The sequence below is a fragment of the Sinocyclocheilus grahami genome, unplaced genomic scaffold, assembly GCF_001515645.1.
Source record: "Sinocyclocheilus grahami isolate Dianchi unplaced genomic scaffold, SAMN03320097.WGS_v1.1 scaffold1599.1, whole genome shotgun sequence".
In the NCBI taxonomy this organism is placed as follows: domain Eukaryota; kingdom Metazoa; phylum Chordata; class Actinopteri; order Cypriniformes; family Cyprinidae; genus Sinocyclocheilus; species Sinocyclocheilus grahami.
The window spans coordinates 39,445-57,498 of record NW_015506778.1 but is presented as its reverse complement, the minus strand read 5'-3'; the positions used below and the strand labels follow the sequence as shown (position 1 = coordinate 57,498).

At 39.0% G+C, this 18,054-nt stretch overlaps 1 protein-coding gene across 1 annotated transcript; it reads left to right on the top strand.

Annotated features, from left to right (window-relative positions):
* The first annotated feature begins 6,535 nt into the window (after positions 1-6,535).
* Positions 6,536-11,280, top strand: LOC107571482 (tripartite motif-containing protein 35-like). The gene is made up of 6 exons (XM_016257804.1): positions 6,536-7,113; positions 8,676-8,771; positions 9,686-9,904; positions 9,980-10,002; positions 10,083-10,204; positions 10,674-11,280. The coding sequence occupies exons 1-6, from the start codon at positions 6,724-6,726 to the stop codon at positions 11,168-11,170; spliced, it is 1,347 nt and encodes a 448-aa protein (XP_016113290.1). The 5' UTR covers positions 6,536-6,723; the 3' UTR covers positions 11,171-11,280.
* The last annotated feature ends 6,774 nt before the right edge of the window (positions 11,281-18,054 follow it).

Here is an 18,054-nt window from a genome sequence, read left to right as displayed (position 1 = left end):
AATTCTCAAGCCATTTTTCAGTAAACTTGCATGAACCCATTTAAAGTAGTTCGGAGGCTGGACAGCGAGCTGGTGTTCGACTGTATTCTGTAACCACAATTCTCTCTGATGACACGGTAACTACAGCGGAGAAAAAGTACTCTTGATTAGGGATGCAACGATTATAGATTTTGTTGGTACGGTTATTGTCTGAGGTATAATCACGGTTTTACGATTATGACGATTATTATGCATTTATTCATTTCCCAACATTACTAATGTATAAAATCACATGAACACTCTTTAGAAGATATTAAAATGTTATTTAGTGGCTTTTGAAACAGAAATAACACGGTAACCAACAATACAGCACAAAATAATAATAAACAAAACACAAAAAAAGTCCATCTCTCCCATTGGAATTAAAAAAGGTAAACATCCACGACAGTATTTCTCTTTTGAAAATAACAAATGGAAATAGATCACAAAAGTATTTAATGTTTTCAGTTTGTACCTTCTTTACATTTCTTTTGGACCTGGGGTAGAGAATTTGGAAACATGGTGAAAAAAATATTGTTGGTTTTTACTTATGAATAATACTACAACAGGGATAGTAAATAAAGTTAATGAAGTAGCCTATTATTAATATACGACTAATATTAACTTTATTTGTCCCACAGGGGAAACTGTTACTAATGATGGAAATAAACTGAAATATTATTTGTTTGGTCCCTCGGTCACAGTTAGTCTAATGCATGTAGAAGCCTCCGTGCCTCTGATAAGCACGTCATTTTAAGCCGGTGCACCGCTAGTGTAACTTTGTTTTCGTTTTGCGCAAGCTGCAACAGTTCCGTTACGTGTAACAGAAACACTCGGTGTAGCAGAACCTTTACGATTAATTAACCGTGACGTTTTAAAGCGCGGTTAATCGCGAAACCGGTTAATCGCTGCATCCCTACTCTTGGTGGACATACTGGGTCCGTCAGACTGGAGAAATGTTTGTGGTAATGTGACCAAAAATATTTAAGACCTACTGAATCTGAATTTATGACATTTTAAGACTTTTTAAGGCCTTATTTTAGGAAAACTTTATTTAAGACTTTTTAAGGACCCGCGGCCACCCTGTCCTTTTCTCTCGCCTCGTCTGTCCTTACCCCCAGGTACGCTATGGCCGCCGTGATTGGCTCCACCGCAGAGGGGGTAGTAGAGCGCAGTCTCGGGAGTACCCCCCAGCCTGTGAGGGACGATGGGGGTATGTGACGAGTGGGGCGGGGCCGCAAGCTGTGGGAGCGGAGCGAGGCCGTTAGAGTAAATGATAATGAGCGACACCTGAGCCACCCACCAGTTTAGAGTCCCACGGAGGAGAACGAGATGAGACGACGAGAGAGGACCAGGTCTGGACTATTTATGTTGTTTTGGTTCTGTTTGTGCGGCAGTCATTTATGAGTGGCTGTCGTGCTGTTTTCAGTTTTGTGTTTATTTTGTTATTAAATTATGTTTAAATGTTCGCCGGTTCCCGCCTCTTTCTTCCAGATCTACAAACTTTGTTACAGTACAATTGCACAAAAGGCTGTAAATGCACAAGCGAACATAACTGTGCTAGTCATGAAGGTGTAGATCTGTTGCGGATGCGCACTTCCCGTAACAACGCGCTAAAACCCAGGCAAACAAAGATTCCATAACATTAATTTAAAATAGCTAATGATCTCGTTATAATATTACAGACTTGCCCTGCACATGTTGCAGTTCACTGTATTTTCCTTTTTGGAGTGATTCCAATAATATTTCAGGCAATTAAAAACCATTATGGCGAACAGTGTGCATTTGAAGTGTCTCTGCAGGAAATAATGCATTATTTATCAGCTTTAAGATATCGGCCAAATTTTCTTATCGGTTCGATAACGATAACAGAAAAATTAACATTTACTGGCCGATACCGATATGGTGGCTGATATATCGTGCATCCCCAATTTTCATTCAAAAAGTAGTTATTGATCAGATCCATAAAACCTGTTAAATTCCTTGCTAAAAAGTTACTATTAACCAAATTTTAAAGGTATAAAGATGTATTTTAAGTGTAAAATCAATTTGCCCATATATATCCCATGAAGGTCTCATATTTGCATACCTATATGGGACCCACATTGTGAAACAATGAAAAGTTAAATGATGCAATGACGGAGAACAAGCTTTTGTTATTTTTCATAAAATTCTAAATCCAACAGCCAACTTGTTTGTTGGTGTTTGTCTGTGTGGTGTGAATTGTACTTTACAGTTGTTGCACTGAATCTGTAAAAATAACAAATAGAACACCTTTACTAGAAAAACACAAACTTTCATTCAAACAGATTGTCTCGATAAAATCTATTTTTAACATGCTCTCTCTCCAAAGTCTCCTGAGTTCAGAGAGACTAATAAGAGATCAGATGCAGCAATGGTGGAAAGATGAAGCTAACGTGCAATGTCTGTTATAAACTATTAAAGTGAGGTTGATTGAGGTTATCTAGCTGGGGGATTGATCAGAAGCATACAGATTGTGAGCAGACTGAAGTTTTCTGCACTGATGGTCAGCTGATGCTGTGTGATTGCTTCGGAGTTCGTTGGAATTACCTGTTGAGTTTCTCGTGTGCGTCATTAATGATTGTAAGTGTTTTATTGTTATTCAGTTTAATATTGTGACCTGATATGTTATCAGATGCATTATTGACATATTCAATATTCTGTGTATATTATATGTTTGCGGTTTCTCACGTGTTTAGCCACGTGAAGTTATGATGACTCAGGACCTGATACACCGATCGCATTAGAAACAAATTGCTCTTTATCTGTTTATCATAGAACCACACACATATCACGAATCTCATGAATTATAGTATTGTCAAGTATTGAAAGTATTGTCAGCACATCACACATCCAGTGCATCACTACACAGACGAGGATGTATATCTACATCCAGGCAAGCGTCGAAAGAGGGTTTTCAATCAACAAAGAATGAATAGTTGAGAATCAGAGGGAAAGAGCTCTGGTGGCTCAGAGGCTGATTGTTGACCGTGTCAGATCTGTAGGGGGCGTAACCAAGGTGGAAATCACAAAGGAGCTGCAGGAGCCAGGCAGAAATACCACGGGTACCTGGATGAAGAGAAGAGAAAGAAAGAACAGCAAGCTGTTCACTTGAAGAGGAAGGCTCTCACAGATGAGCTGGAAGAGTTGAAAAAGAAGAGGGCTAGGATGGAGGCAGACATCTGTGCTCTTGAGAAATCAGTGGATGAATATGCTGAAAAGGCTGAATCTTCAGGCAATCTGACCTTAATCACCAAATCCAACAGTTTCCTCCGTACTGCAAAAGAAAAGAAAGCATCTCTGCTCAAAACTGAAAAAACAGATCGATGGGAAGCTTTCAGAAAAAAAAATAAACCGTGTTGATTGTTTTTGGGGGATGTAGAATTCAAATAAAGATGTTAACTTGTTAACTGCAGTTATCCAGCGAGGTTAATTTATGGCAGTTAAAGTTAAGGACAATTATTTTTTAGTTTAACATTGTTGCTTCCTATTGATTTGTTAATTATCTACCATGGACTACATTAATCCATTTCTAAGGGGTTCTCAGGGTTTGATGTATTATGTTATGTTACTGTGTTACTGTGCAGTGTTATTTAAATAAATGGTTATTTTGTATTCTAAATTTAAACTACTAAGTTTGTCATTTATTTTAGTAAAGATATGCTGTGGTAAAACATGGATTTTTCTTCTTATTTAACATGTATACATAGACATTTCATGAAACATTAGGTCATGAATATTTACCTCAAAGTCATGGAAAAGTCATGGAATTTTATTGGTAAAAATGTGTACGAACCCTGAATATTGGGATGCTACTGATAGGCAAACATTTGCTTGCAGTTTAATCCTTAACTAAATTAGCAAAGACAAAACCACAGTAGCGTATTTACAGATGAAAATGACCTGCACTTGAAGCCTTGAACAGGTCAGTATTTTTGCTACATTTCACTGCTGCTTCTGGCCGCTTCCTCTCCTTCCTCGAGTCCCGCACATTGATTACTCTGTCATGACTAAACGATTCAGGATTTATTACCAAATATCAAACTCGGCAATGATCACTTTAGTACATGTGGCAGGCAATAATATTAAATAATAATCATATTAAAAAAAAAATTTTTTTTTAAACTGGTCAGCGGGCCAAATCAGACGGCAGGCCACCGGGAATTCTCCTGGTGCTCCCGATGGGTAGTCCAGGTCCAACTCTCTAAACATTAGGCCACGACTGCCCTACTAAAACACAATATTATACATATTATTATTATTGTTGTGTATTTATGAAATGCCAGTTATCCCTTCTGAGTTTCTATACCCCCTCATATGTTACATGATTAGTACAAAAACACCGTAGGTTTTGGAGTAGTGCCATTTAGGAAAAAATGAATGGCAAGCACTGGTAATACGCTCACTCCCATCTCACCTGTATTTCTTAGAGAATAGGAAGTAATAAATAACAACTGGCGACGAGAACATTTCATACTGTAAGCTCTTCATTTTAGGTAAGGAGAGGGGTGATCGTAGCGCCCCCCTCACGTCTCAATGGGGGAAAGAAATGAGCGCCTGTGCTGCATTTGCAAGGAAATCGATAAAGGTATGATGTCTGCTATTGTGAGGGGGGTCTTTTGTATGTGAGTGCTGCTAAGCTTCTTGTCGAGGCTGCCACGCTGGGACATGGGCTGGATGTTTTCTTGCGATGTGTGCGAAGCGATTGGGAGGGATAGTTTGTAACTAAAGTTTGGCAGTCGCCGGTGGTTTTCCCGAACAATGCACTCCACATCCGGTAGCGGGTAAGAAGGCCAGCAGTATATTATTTGCTCTTAATGGTTTATTGAATTGTGGCAATGTTGGGCGTATCTTATTCGCTGGGTAGGCCTGGTTTAATTATTGATTGTTACCGGCCCCCTGGCACTTGTTGTGTGTTTGTAAGTGTGCATGAACAAGGGGGTATTAGGGCAGGTTACTATTATTTTTCATGTGCCATTTTTATGTTGTATATTGCTGAAGGCTAAGTATTTAGCCAGAGTGGTCTCGATGACATGTATTCTGTGAAAACTGTGGAATTTATGACCTTCCACAGCAACTTGTCAGTGACAATGGGCCTCAGCTAGTCTCAGAGGAGTGCTTTCATGAAGGCCAACGGGATTCAACACATCCGATCAGCACCTTATCACCCGTATACTAAGGGTCTCGCTGAGTGGTTTGTACAGACAATGAAGCAAGCTCTTAAGTCAACACAAGGATCACTTAATCAACGCCTCAACACTTGTCCACTCTCTTACAGAAACACCCTTCTTGCCACCACCAAAGTGTCTCCTGCCACCGCAATGCTCAAAAGAAAGAAAACAACCTCAAAAAACAGACCGTTCAAGCACAACAAACCATTCAGATGGAATGACATCTAAAAGCAAAACATCGTTGTTTCAGACCTGGAGACAAAGTGCTAGTTTGTAACTACGAAAAGAGTGTCAAATGGCTACCAGCAGTTGTATTGCACAAACTGGGCCAGTGTCTTACACCGTTCACTGTTGAACTGGAAAAGGCATGTAGACCAGTTACTAGCTGCAAATAATATGTATGCCTGCATATACATTTGTGATATACAAAAACAAAAAACATAATATTAATGTGTTACTGTTTAAGTAATGTTTATTTTATTTACTGAAATACGTGTGACAGTGTGTGTGTGTGTGGTTTATGAGGACACAAATTTGTGTAATGACATGGGTATTACAATGTGAAGGTGGTTTATGAGGACAGTTTCTGTGTCCCCGTAATTAAAATGGCTTAAGCCATCTGCTTTAAACATTGCTATGCTCATGATAACTTTAATTAACATTACAATAAGTAAATCCACTTGACTAACTAATTACTCTGACAATGATGCCACAGAAATACATTGAGCCACCGCAAAAACTTAAGTTCAAAGACAATATTCTAAAGATGGCTGCACACTTATCTCTCTGGAGAATAAGGTCTATAGACTGAATAAATAATATGCATGCACATGACATCACCATTTTCACAAATTCACATTTTAGTTGTTTAGATGGAGAACAAAAACTTTTCAAACTGTTTCCATGGCCCCCAAAATACTGTTGTCATGTAAATGAGCAGCAAAAACCCATAAAAAGATTTGTTTTTAAGTTGAAAATGTGTCGTGTAAATGCCCCCTGAGTGTGGAGTCATAAACTAGCAGTGATCATTTGACACTAGGGATTTTGCTGTGAAGAGCAATAAATAAAACAAAAATAAAGTGTATGAATATTTGTATTCTCCCATGTGTTCTTTTTGATCCAACGTTTTTTAGATTATATTATACTTGAGAGAGTGTCAATGCTGTTTAATGTTGAATGCATTTTGTTAAACTTTAACCGGAAGATATCCCGATGTTGTTCTTTGACCTGTTTCAACACAACCATGTGATCATAAACGCCACCCTCTTACAGCACTTACCAGGAAGAGACTCTCTTTACTCTTATTTGTCAAACTGGCTCTCGTGTCTCAACAAAAGCTATAAAGAATCAGCGATCAGTGGAGAACGAAGAAAACAATTTTAAAAAAGGAATTTTCAGACATTTGTTTCTGAACAGACAGCAGATCTTTGTGATTCTAATGGTGATTCAGTTTTGAAACCATCGTTCAGAAAGTGAAAGTAAAGTTCAGATCGCAGGAGCTCAAACAGTGAGAATGGCTTCAGCAGCTGAAGATGATTATATCTGTCCTGTGTGCTGTGAAATCTTCAAGGCTCCTGTTCTTTTATCATGTAGTCACAGTTTCTGTAAAGAGTGTCTTCAACAGTTCTGGAGAACCAAGGATACTCCGGAGTGTCCTGTCTGCAGGAGAAGGTCCTCAAGAGAAGAACCACCATATAATCTCGCATTAAAAAACTTGTGCGAGTCGTTCCTGAAGGAGAGAAATGAGAGACATTCATCTGAGGAGATCTGCAGTTTACACAGTGAGAAACTCAAACTCTTCTGTCTGGAGGACAAGCAGCCGGTGTGTTTAGTGTGCAGAGATTCACAACAACATGACAATCATAAATTCAGACCCATCAGTGAAGCGGTTTCATCATATAAGGTACAACAAATGTGTCTTGTTTTGCACTTAAAGAAAAATAATTATGCATAACACAAATAGCATCACATTCATGCATTCAATATTTCTCTCTGTCATTTTACTCAACTTCATATAGCATTTACCGTGCTGTGAAGAAGTATTTTCTATCCTGATTTATTCTGTTTTTGTCTCATGCTAAACATGACTAAAATAAATGCAGCATAAAACAAAGTCAACCTCAGTAAACAGTGAATACCAGTTTTAACATCTGTCACGTGATAAACAAATCGCTCCACCTTTAGCAGCAATAACTGCAGCCAAATATTTTGTGATAACTGGAGCTCAGTCTGTCAAAGCTCTGTGGTGGATTCTGGTCCGCTTTCCTTTGCAGAGCTGCTTTAGTTCAGTCACTTTGGAGCATTTTCAAGCATAAACTGCCTGTTTAAGGTCCTGCCACATTATCTCAATTGGGTTCATGTAAGGACTTTGATGAGGCCACGCCAAAACTTTAGTTGTGCTTTTTCAGGCAGTTTAGTAGGTTTTAATTTATGAATAAATTTAGTGAAATCTTCAAGGCTCCTGTTCTTTTATCATGTAGTCACAGTTTCTGTAAAGAGTGTCTTCAACAGTTCTGGAGAACCAAGGATACTCCGGAGTGTCCTGTCTGCAGGAGAAGGTCCTCAAGAGAAGAACCACCATATAATCTCGCATTAAAAAACTTGTGCGAGTCGTTCCTGAAGGAGAGAAATGAGAGACATTCATCTGAGGAGATCTGCAGTTTACACAGTGAGAAACTCAAACTCTTCTGTCTGGAGGACAAGCAGCCGGTGTGTTTAGTGTGCAGAGATTCACAACAACATGACAATCATAAATTCAGACCCATCAGTGAAGCGGTTTCATCATATAAGGTACAACAAATGTGTCTTGTTTTGCACTTAAAGAAAAATAATTATGCATAACACAAATAGCATCACATTCATGCATTCAATATTTCTCTCTGTCATTTTACTCAACTTCATATAGCATTTACCGTGCTGTGAAGAAGTATTTTCTATCCTGATTTATTCTGTTTTTGTCTCATGCTAAACATGACTAAAATAAATGCAGCATAAAACAAAGTCAACCTCAGTAAACAGTGAATACCAGTTTTAACATCTGTCACGTGATAAACAAATCGCTCCACCTTTAGCAGCAATAACTGCAGCCAAATATTTTGTGATAACTGGAGCTCAGTCTGTCAAAGCTCTGTGGTGGATTCTGGTCCGCTTTCCTTTGCAGAGCTGCTTTAGTTCAGTCACTTTGGAGCATTTTCAAGCATAAACTGCCTGTTTAAGGTCCTGCCACATTATCTCAATTGGGTTCATGTAAGGACTTTGATGAGGCCACGCCAAAACTTTAGTTGTGCTTTTTCAGGCAGTTTAGTAGGTTTTAATTTATGAATAAATTTAGTATGATATGTACACAAAAACAGAAGTAATCAGGATGGGGGCAGATACTTTTTCCACAGCGTCATATGATCAAATCACTGTATCGTCTTCTCTTCACTGTAATCTGGTGTTTTATGTGTTTTTGTTCAATTCTAGGAGGAGCTCAATGCAGCATTGAAGTTCTTACAAGAGAACCTAAAACACAATAAAACAATGAAAGGAGAGTTTGAGAAAACAGTTCAACACATCAAGGTGAGGAAACAGAATCCAGAGTCATTTTCATTAGTAAAATGATCACTCTGTAGGATTACTATGTAAGGGAAAATGTGCATCCAACCAGTTGTTATCGCAGAATAACCCCCGGCAGGGTGATCAGGACACATACAGGTGCATCTCAATAAATTAGAATGTTGTGGAAAAGTTCATTTATTTCAGTAATTCAACTCAAATTGTGAAACTCGTGTATTAAATAAATTCAATTCACACAGACTGAAGTAGTTTAAGTCTTTGGTTCTTTTAATTGTGATGATTTGGTCTGCCATGTCATCTGCTGGTGTTGGTCCACTGTGTTTTCTGAAGTCCACAGTCAACACAGCCATCTACCAGGAAATCTTAGAGAACTTCATGCTTCCTTCTGCTGACAAGCTTTATGGAGACGCTGATTTCATTTTCCAGCAGGACTTGGCACCTGTCCACACTGCCAAAAGCACCAAAAGTTGGTTAAATGACCATGGTGTTACCGTGCTTGACTGGCCAGCAAACTCATGAACTTTTCCACGACATTCTAATTTATTGAGATGCACCTGTAATATTGAATTGAGTTTTAATATTTTATAAGCTAACTAAAGGCAAAGCTTCCACAAAGAAAAACTGTTTCTAGCAAGCGGCGCTGACTTCAGCCTGTGTTATCAGCTTTTACCAGAGGGATAACATACCTCGGATTGTTGTGACTGACCAATCAGAATCAAGTATTTGAAAGCCATGTAATAAATATAGTAGATATAATAATATAATAGATTCCAGTTGATTATTTTTGTAAATGACAATCATCAATCTGCTTCTGGGTCTGTTATATGTCTGTATCTGAGTTTATCTCATATCTGAATGATGCGATGTGTTGATGTGTGTCGATATAGATGATTGAAGAGAATGTGGTTTGATTTCAGTCTCAAGCTGAGCACACAGAGGCTCAGATTAAACAGCAGTTTGAGAAGCTTCATCAGTTTCTCAGAGATGAAGAAGAAGCTACAATCACTGCACTGAGAGAGGAAGAGGAGCAGAAGAAGCAGAAGCTGGAGGAGATGAACAGACACATCTCAGCTCTTTCACACACAATCAAAGACATGGAGGAGATGATGAGAGCCAGTGACGTCTGCTTTCTGAAGGTCTGATTTTAGATCATTGATTGATTGATTGATTGATTGAGTTGTTGATGATCAATGGTTGTGTTTGTTCTGCAGGAGTTTCCAGTCTCAATGGAAAGGTGAGTGATCTGCTGCTGTCTCTGCTCTCTCTGCTTCTGATCCAAAGCCACTGCAGTTCTGATCCTGAATGTTCTTCCAGAGTCCAGATCTCATCACAGCCGGATCTACAGATGCCTTCTGGAGCGTTGATTCATGTGCCGCGTTATTTGGGCAACCTGCCGTTCAGAGTCTGGAAGAAGATGCGGGACATCATCCCGAAAAGTGAGTCTGACTGCAGAAGATCTGAGCTCGCACACACACACTCACACTGGAAATTATGGATGGGTGGAGAGTTAAAGGTGCTTCATGACACAAACTGACAGACAGACGGACAGATAGATAGATAGATAGATTAGAAATGTTAGATAAAGTGGTGGATTAATTGAGTCAAATGGGATTCTGTCTGTTTAAATGTGAAATCTCAACAGATCTAAATGATTTATTGTTATTTTAACTTTCCCAGAGTATCACTTTATCTTGATGAGACACAAATGCCTGAATCACATATTTAATGTTTGTAGCTGATGATGTTAAACACTGATGATAAAAATGAAACTAATAACAGAGGATCGGAGAAAAATGTCTGATGTGTTTGATCAACAGGATGAGTGTCATAATTCATAATAATCTGTGTGTGGTTCACTCTTGATCATTATCAGAATAACAGCATCTGTTGATTGTGTCTCATCAGCTCCTGTGATTCTGGATCCAAACACTGCGAATCCATGGCTTGTCCTGTCTGATGATCTGACCAGTGTGAGAAACTGCAGGAACAAACAACCTCTTCCTGATAATCCAGAGAGATTTGACTTCTATCCCTGTGTTCTGGGTTCAGAGGGGTTTAACTCAGGAACACACTGCTGGGATGTGGAGGTTAAAGAGAGTCAACGCTGGTGTCTTGGAGTAACTACAGCATCAAACCTGGGGAAGGGATGTGATTTCTTCAACACTGATGTCTGGAGTGTGGAGTATCATCTGTCGGGACGGTATATAGGTTCTGGTTTTCGGGTTAAACGGCAGCTTGATCGTGTGAGAGTGTATCTGGACTATGACAGAGGAACGGTGTCATTCTCTGATTCTGTAACTAACACACATCTCCACACATTCACAGCCACCTTCACTCACACACTCTTCCCATTCTTCTATTGTTTTGACTCTCTGAGGATCTTACCGTTCAATAGTCAGTAAACGTTACTCTTGTAGGTCTGGATCTTCCTGCTTTTACCATGTTACCAATATTTCATACATATCTCATGAGTAAGAGTGCTGTTGATCTGAATATCAGTATGGTGGCTGTGATTGGACCGTGATGATCATATGACTGATATACAGCAATACAACATTCACACTTTCATATTGATTTAATACAATTTAATACAACCAGGGCCGGATTGTGATGCAGCGGTGCCTGGGCACAGATGGATTTAAAGGCCACCCTCTTTAAATCATAGAGGACATAGTGCAGCATATGCAGGATGTCCTGTACAACAAGAAGCTCGAGAAGTACAACAACAACAAAAAACAAAATTTACCATATGCAAAAGCCACCTGTAAAGTAAAATGTATAGTTGAAACAAAGAGAACCAATGTGCAAGGAATCAGTGCGGAATCCTGTACACAGAAAGGTGGAAATCCTGCGAGGAATGATTCAGATCTTCATTTTATGATAAATAAAACTGACTTTGTAGCATTCATTTGTGCTGTGTTAAATGGTACTTCACAGGCAGAAAGGAAGTCTGGCAAGTTAAAGAACTAACTATCGTAGTATGTGCAAATACATTTCTAAAGTTAGTAGGAGTTACAGCGGAGGAGGTCCATGGGATTCTGAAAGCAAAGGAAGGAACTGCTGCTTTGAATATGACTGAGTAATAATACATGGTGTTATAATGTCTTTCCTAATACTACATTGGAATGCTAAGAGCTTAATAGCTAATGGGCAAGAATTTAAAAAACACATCACAGAAATGGAAGAGGTACCAGACATCATGTGTATTCAGGAGACATGGTTAAATAGCTCCTTGGATTTTAAGTTCAATGGATATGTAGTAGAGAGGAAAGACAGAGAAAATGGAAGAAGCATATAAGAGAATATATAAAAATAATAATGCAGAATATGTAAGCATAGAAGCGATGGGAATTCATTTCAAAACCTGCTGAATCGAGTGCATTGGTGGACATTATACAAGTGCCAGAAGCTATGGTAGGCGAGTGCTGCTGTGCAAATGGAAGCCGCAATGTTCTGATGTGAATTAGCAAGAGGTTTATCAAATTGTGCAACCATCTGACTATCGATCACAAGTCCTACAGCTAGCTCATGAAAGTGCTTTATCCGAACACTTAGGTGTGGCAAAAACCTTCCATAATGTTTCCAAATATTTCTTTTGGCCTGGCTTAAAGTCTTCTGTGTCCAAATTTGTCCGTTCCTGTCATACTTATCAACTGGCAGGTAACCCAAATCAAACTGTTCCCCGAGCCCCATTTATTCCGATAACAGTTATCGGTGAGCCATTCGAACGATTAATCATTTACTGAGTAGGGCCCTTGCCTAAGTCAAAGTAAGGGCACCAGTACGTCTTGACTGTTATGTGTGCTGCGACTCGTTGCCCCGAGGCAGTTCCTCTGTGCACTCGTAAAGCTAGGACGGTTGTGCAAGAGCTTATTAGGTTCTGCTCCATCTTTGGCTTGCCACAGGAGATCTAGTCAGATCAGGGCAATCATTTTACGCCCAGACTGTTTTCGCAGATGTTAAGTGAGTTGGGTATTAAGCATCAATTGGCTAGTGCTTACCTCCCACAATCCTAAGGTGCTTTGGAGCGATTCCATTCCAGTTTGCATTGGGACGGGTAAAAAAAGTCTTAGCAAAAGCTAAGACTCTTCTCCGCTCTTCAGACACATAAAAACATATTAGCCTTTACAGGCATAGTGTTTGATTAAAGAAAACGCTGTACGTATTCAAATATCAGTTATTTATTTACACTTGCATTGCAAATAATACTGTCTCCAGGCTGTGCGCGGCACTTGGAGTGGAGTTGGAATGAAGTTACGAGGTTTTGCTGACAGTTTGAGGATCAAATGGCGTTACGAGCTTTAGGGACAAGCTTTTTTGAATGCTTGTCATTGGAAAAATATTTGTAAAACCCTCAGACATAAGGAAGACCAATAGCACTGATTTAAAATATTAAAAATTTTCCACGCCACATTTGACTGGGCTAAGGTATGGCGACTGCCATACTGTGCCATACAGAAACGCCGCCCCTGGGTGGAAGGTTTTCCTCTGATTATGTTTGCTGTGAGAGAGAGTGTTCAGGAATCGCTGGGTTTTAGTCCAGCAGAACTGGTTTTTGGACATACAGTAAGAGGTCCCCTTAAGCTTACTTAAGCTAAGCTTAAGCTTGAGCAGTTGTTGTCTCGGAGTGCCTCATCAATGTCTATCCTTGACCACGCAAGTTATTTTCGTGAGCGGCTTCACAAAGCCTGTGAGATTGCTAGAGCTCATCTGGTAGACTGCCAGACTAAGATGAAAGTCCAGTATAATGGTAAGAGTGTGGTGCATACATTCCATACATGTGTGTGTGTGTCCTCAATGTTGAGGTCTGAGTGATTTTTTGTGTATGTAGAACACTAGAGATAAGTTAAACGAAAACTTTTGAATCTGCTGGCTAACCAGTTGATGGAGAAATACAGTTACAGGTAGTTATAATGAAATGAAATTCAGCAGCTAAAATTAATGTTACGAAAAAAAATTGTGACAGGATTTATGGAACTGTTCGTGAACACCTGGCAAGGCAAATCAATTTAATATTATTATGATCATTGACAGGGCTTAGATAATGTACAATGTTTCAAATCAATTTTACAGGAGGATGCCTTTTAATTAATATTTGGCAGTTTAGATCAGAGCAATATTGTTTATATGGTGATAGCGTTGTGAAATCTGTCAGTTCTTGAACAAGTTATATAAAATATAAATATAAAATATATTATTAAAGTTATATATGTTTGTACTTATAATGTAATTTTGATTAAATTATGTAATATTGACAGGTTTAAGTTTCTGTTATAATATGTTTAAATATGATATGGGCTATGATGTTTGGAAACTGGATCTAAGGGAAACTTAAAATGGTTATTAGGTTAAAAATTATGAACTATTATTCAAGGTTCAGTAAAAATTTTAATTGTTTTCTTTTATTTACATGTTTTAATATATTTTAAGATGTTCTGCAATTATAAGTTAAATTGAAGGATGTTTGTCTTAAATTTAAAGTTCTTAGATGGATTATTCTGGTTCTCATTTCTGTATTATTAGTGAGACCACCATCATGTATTGAACCCCAAAAATGGTTCATGAGGGTAAAGTGAAAGGAGTAGATTTACAACCCATTCTCTTGTATAATGAATTAGAAATCATAATTTTTGTAAAACTAGTGTATCTATCCCGGTATTTGGATTAGAAACAATATCTGTATTTGGTATCTGTGGGGTGACTGAAGGTCTGACACGCTTCCAGAGAATAAATATGTGCTTTTTTTTTGTAATCAGTTCATTTTTCTGATATGACCAAATTAACTAAAAGCCATCATAGCTGTTTAAGACAGGTAAAGACAACTGTGTCTAATGTCCTGAAGGCCAACAATGCACTACATGCTCTGTAGGATATTCGGTCCCAGTTTAATCCTTAAAGGGAAAAGATATTGTTTGTTTTATTTATTTGTGCTTGCAGGGTTTGCAGATCTGATTTATTAATAATAATAATAATAATTTATTGTCATTGCTGTAGAACAACGAAATTACATTAGAGCATCAATCGATAGTGCAATTTCATAAGTGCAAATGCGTAGGAATGACATTGACAACAGTGACAACAGTGAACAAACTGTGTGCTGGGTGAAACCGGTCTTTTATGATGTTGTGTGTCCTACGCAGGCAGCGGGAGGTGTACACAGTAGAAACCTCCGGGAGAACAGTCCCGATGATTTTACCAGCAGTTTTCACCACCCTCTGAATCATCTGCTGTTCAGCTACAGTGCAGCTGGAGAACCACACTAGCAGCCCATAAGTCAGCACACTATTAATTGTCCTACGCAGGCAGCGGGAGGTGTACACAGTAGAAACCTCCGGGAGGACAGTCCCGATGATTTTACCAGCAGTTTTCACCACCCTCTGAATCATCTGCTGTTCAGCTACAGTGCAGCTGGAGAACCACACTAGCAGCCCATAAGTCAGCACACTATGAATTGCACAATTGTAGAAATGTATCATGAATTTCTGGAGCAGTTTAGCTCTTTTCAGCTTCCTCAGGAAAAAGAGACATTGCTGGGCCTTCCCTACAACTAAGGTGATGTTATTGCCCCAGGACAGATCCTCCGACACAGTGATTTGTGCCACCTCAGATTCAATTTGCTCCCCTCCAACCCACTAAAACGTGTCAATTTTAACCATTCAATGTGGACCATCACCGGTGTAAATTCATACGTGCTTTTGCACTTTGTCTTGCACTGAACCAGAGATAGATGCGCTCTGTGCTTTTCATGGCCTATATCACAACGATTCAGTTTTTCAACCACGTACAATTTATTTTCGGTTTCAGACATTTCAATTAATTACTAGATAAATTACTAGATTACTAGCAAAAAGGACATTTGTTAAATACACACTGATGTTTGTGAGTTTGTTAAATACAATGTTGTCTAAGGAGAACGGCAATAATTAATCGTTTCAATTCAATTCAATCCAATTAAAATATGTGCCATATACTTTTGGATTGATTTTAGTATGTTTATACAGTATATATGGATGTTTGTTTGCTGTTGTTTCTGGTATCTATTCAAGAACAGTGAGCTTTGCTAAGAAAGAGATGTGGCTGCTGAGGTTAACGAACAGCCTGCACCACTAGCTGACAAAAGACAACATTGACGCCCTGTTGTGAGAGGAAGGTGGGAGAGCCCCTCCAATACAGACCAGCATTCCCAGCATGTCCATGATGGGGTGGAAAGACAATTGTAACCCATCAGGGAAGCATGCATCACCACTCTGCCTTCCGTAGCATCCTAATTTGGTAGACCAGATGTGGGATATTGGACCCCATATTAGTCTTAAATGGGGGAATGAAGGGGCGGATTCTGGAATCCATTTCCGCTTCAATATATGTCCTTTCAAATTGTTTATTAAGTTGTTAATTAAAGGGGTCATGAATTAAGAAATCAACATTTATTTGAGCTTTTGATATATATAAGAGGTAATTGTACAAAAAGAATATCCTATAAGTTTCAGAACTGAAAACGTCCTTGTTACTGAAATAAAAGCTTTTATTGACACCAGGCCCAGCAAATGCCAGTTCCTGGAATGTACCTACCTATGACTTAATAGATAGGCTAAACACCGCCTCCACGGAAGAAGATCAATGCCCAATTCTGTAGCCCCGCCCACTGATTCACACATGACATAGTAGGGAAATAATGTAAGTGGCGCTAAACCGGATCGAGCAACCAAGCAATAAACATGCCTTTGAAGATCACAAAATATAGTGCAGTACCTGGTTGTGGAAGAACACAGTTGCTGCATAACCTTCCTTCGGATTCAAATATTAGGAATGTGTGGTTGAACTTTATTTTTAATGAAGTTTCAGCTCACGTGTAGCTTGTCAAACAGACATACAGAAAGGTAGTTTACTATGCAAACCTGTTATCCAATTGTGGTAGGTGTAGCGAAATCCATTCTGTCCACATGTGATTGGTGGATTTGTTCATGGGCTGCCCTATCCGCAGCCAGCGGGAGGGTATATAGGCTGTTTGGCTTGACGGAATGCGGTCACGATTCCGCCTGCGGCTTTGCGTCATCTATGGTCGACAGTCAGAGCAGCATGTCTGATGAGGTTCTGTGGCAGGCATTTTGAAGGAGGTTGCCCCTCAGCAGAATACTGTAGTATTCTTTAGTTTTTACTACAGTAAACTGTAGTGTATTTTTCATGCCGGTGTCTCATAAACACTGTTTCCAGATCAGTGTAAACTGAATGAGCCATTAACATGTATGCTTATCTGCTCGACTGAGTTGGAGAACTTTTCTTCTCATGGTTGGTGCATTCTCTTAAATGGGGTATTGGGCATTCTTTTGAGATTTTATAGGGTTCGATTTTTAATAATTGCTCTGTTTAATACAGACCATCTGGTTTCGTATCCTTGGGCGATTAGTTCTGTGGTGACGACGACGCAGGAATCACTCTGTTGCAATCCGCTGTTGCTTCTATTTAATAAAGCTGTTTAAATTTGTTTGTGTGTGTAGTGATGCATTGAGGTTTATGAAGAGTGTGTGGTTTGCCTTATTCTGTGTTGAGAGTTAGTGTTTCATTAATTCCTTCCTTGCATTAATTCATTGGTGCCGTTGTCTTGAATTGTGGTTTCATTTTTTTGATGATTGTTCTGTAACTTAATTTGAGTTAATTTCCCTTCTTCTTTATTGATTTCCTTGCATTCTAGTAGTATTTTCCCGTCTAGAGTATTTTCCCTTATTTTCCATTGTTTCTTACATTAGTAGCTTTGCTTTATTTCTGTGACTCACTATTTGTGTTTCGTGTACTTGAGTTTATTTTGTTGGGTCGTGCAAGTATAGGAGGACGTATTTTCTTTTTGAACCCATTTTGTAAGTTACTTTATTATTTTTCTTATAACCCTGTTGTCTCTTCTGTATACTGTGTAACATAACTCTGTTTTCTCTGCAGGAGCTGAGTGCCTAAGGCAGGGGCGGATGTCTGGTAGCGGTTCTCCCTTCACGAGTGTTGTGTGAAACATGGGGGAGTGGAGTGTGTTTGCTGTGTGTGAGTGCGGGTGCACGGGTATAAGGGGAGGTGACTTGCTGTGGAGGCTGTATTATGCCAACTTAGCTTTATTCCCTGCTGGTAAGCCTCGGCTCCTACACTAGGACGCTTGACGACCCTGGTTACATTTTCATACTGTAGCTAAATAAGTTTGTGTTTTTTTTTGTCTTGTTCAAAAAGGGCATTTTTTGGTCTTTGTATTTCCAATTTTATCCTTAAAGGGATACTCCACCCCAAAATGAAAATGTTGTCATTAATC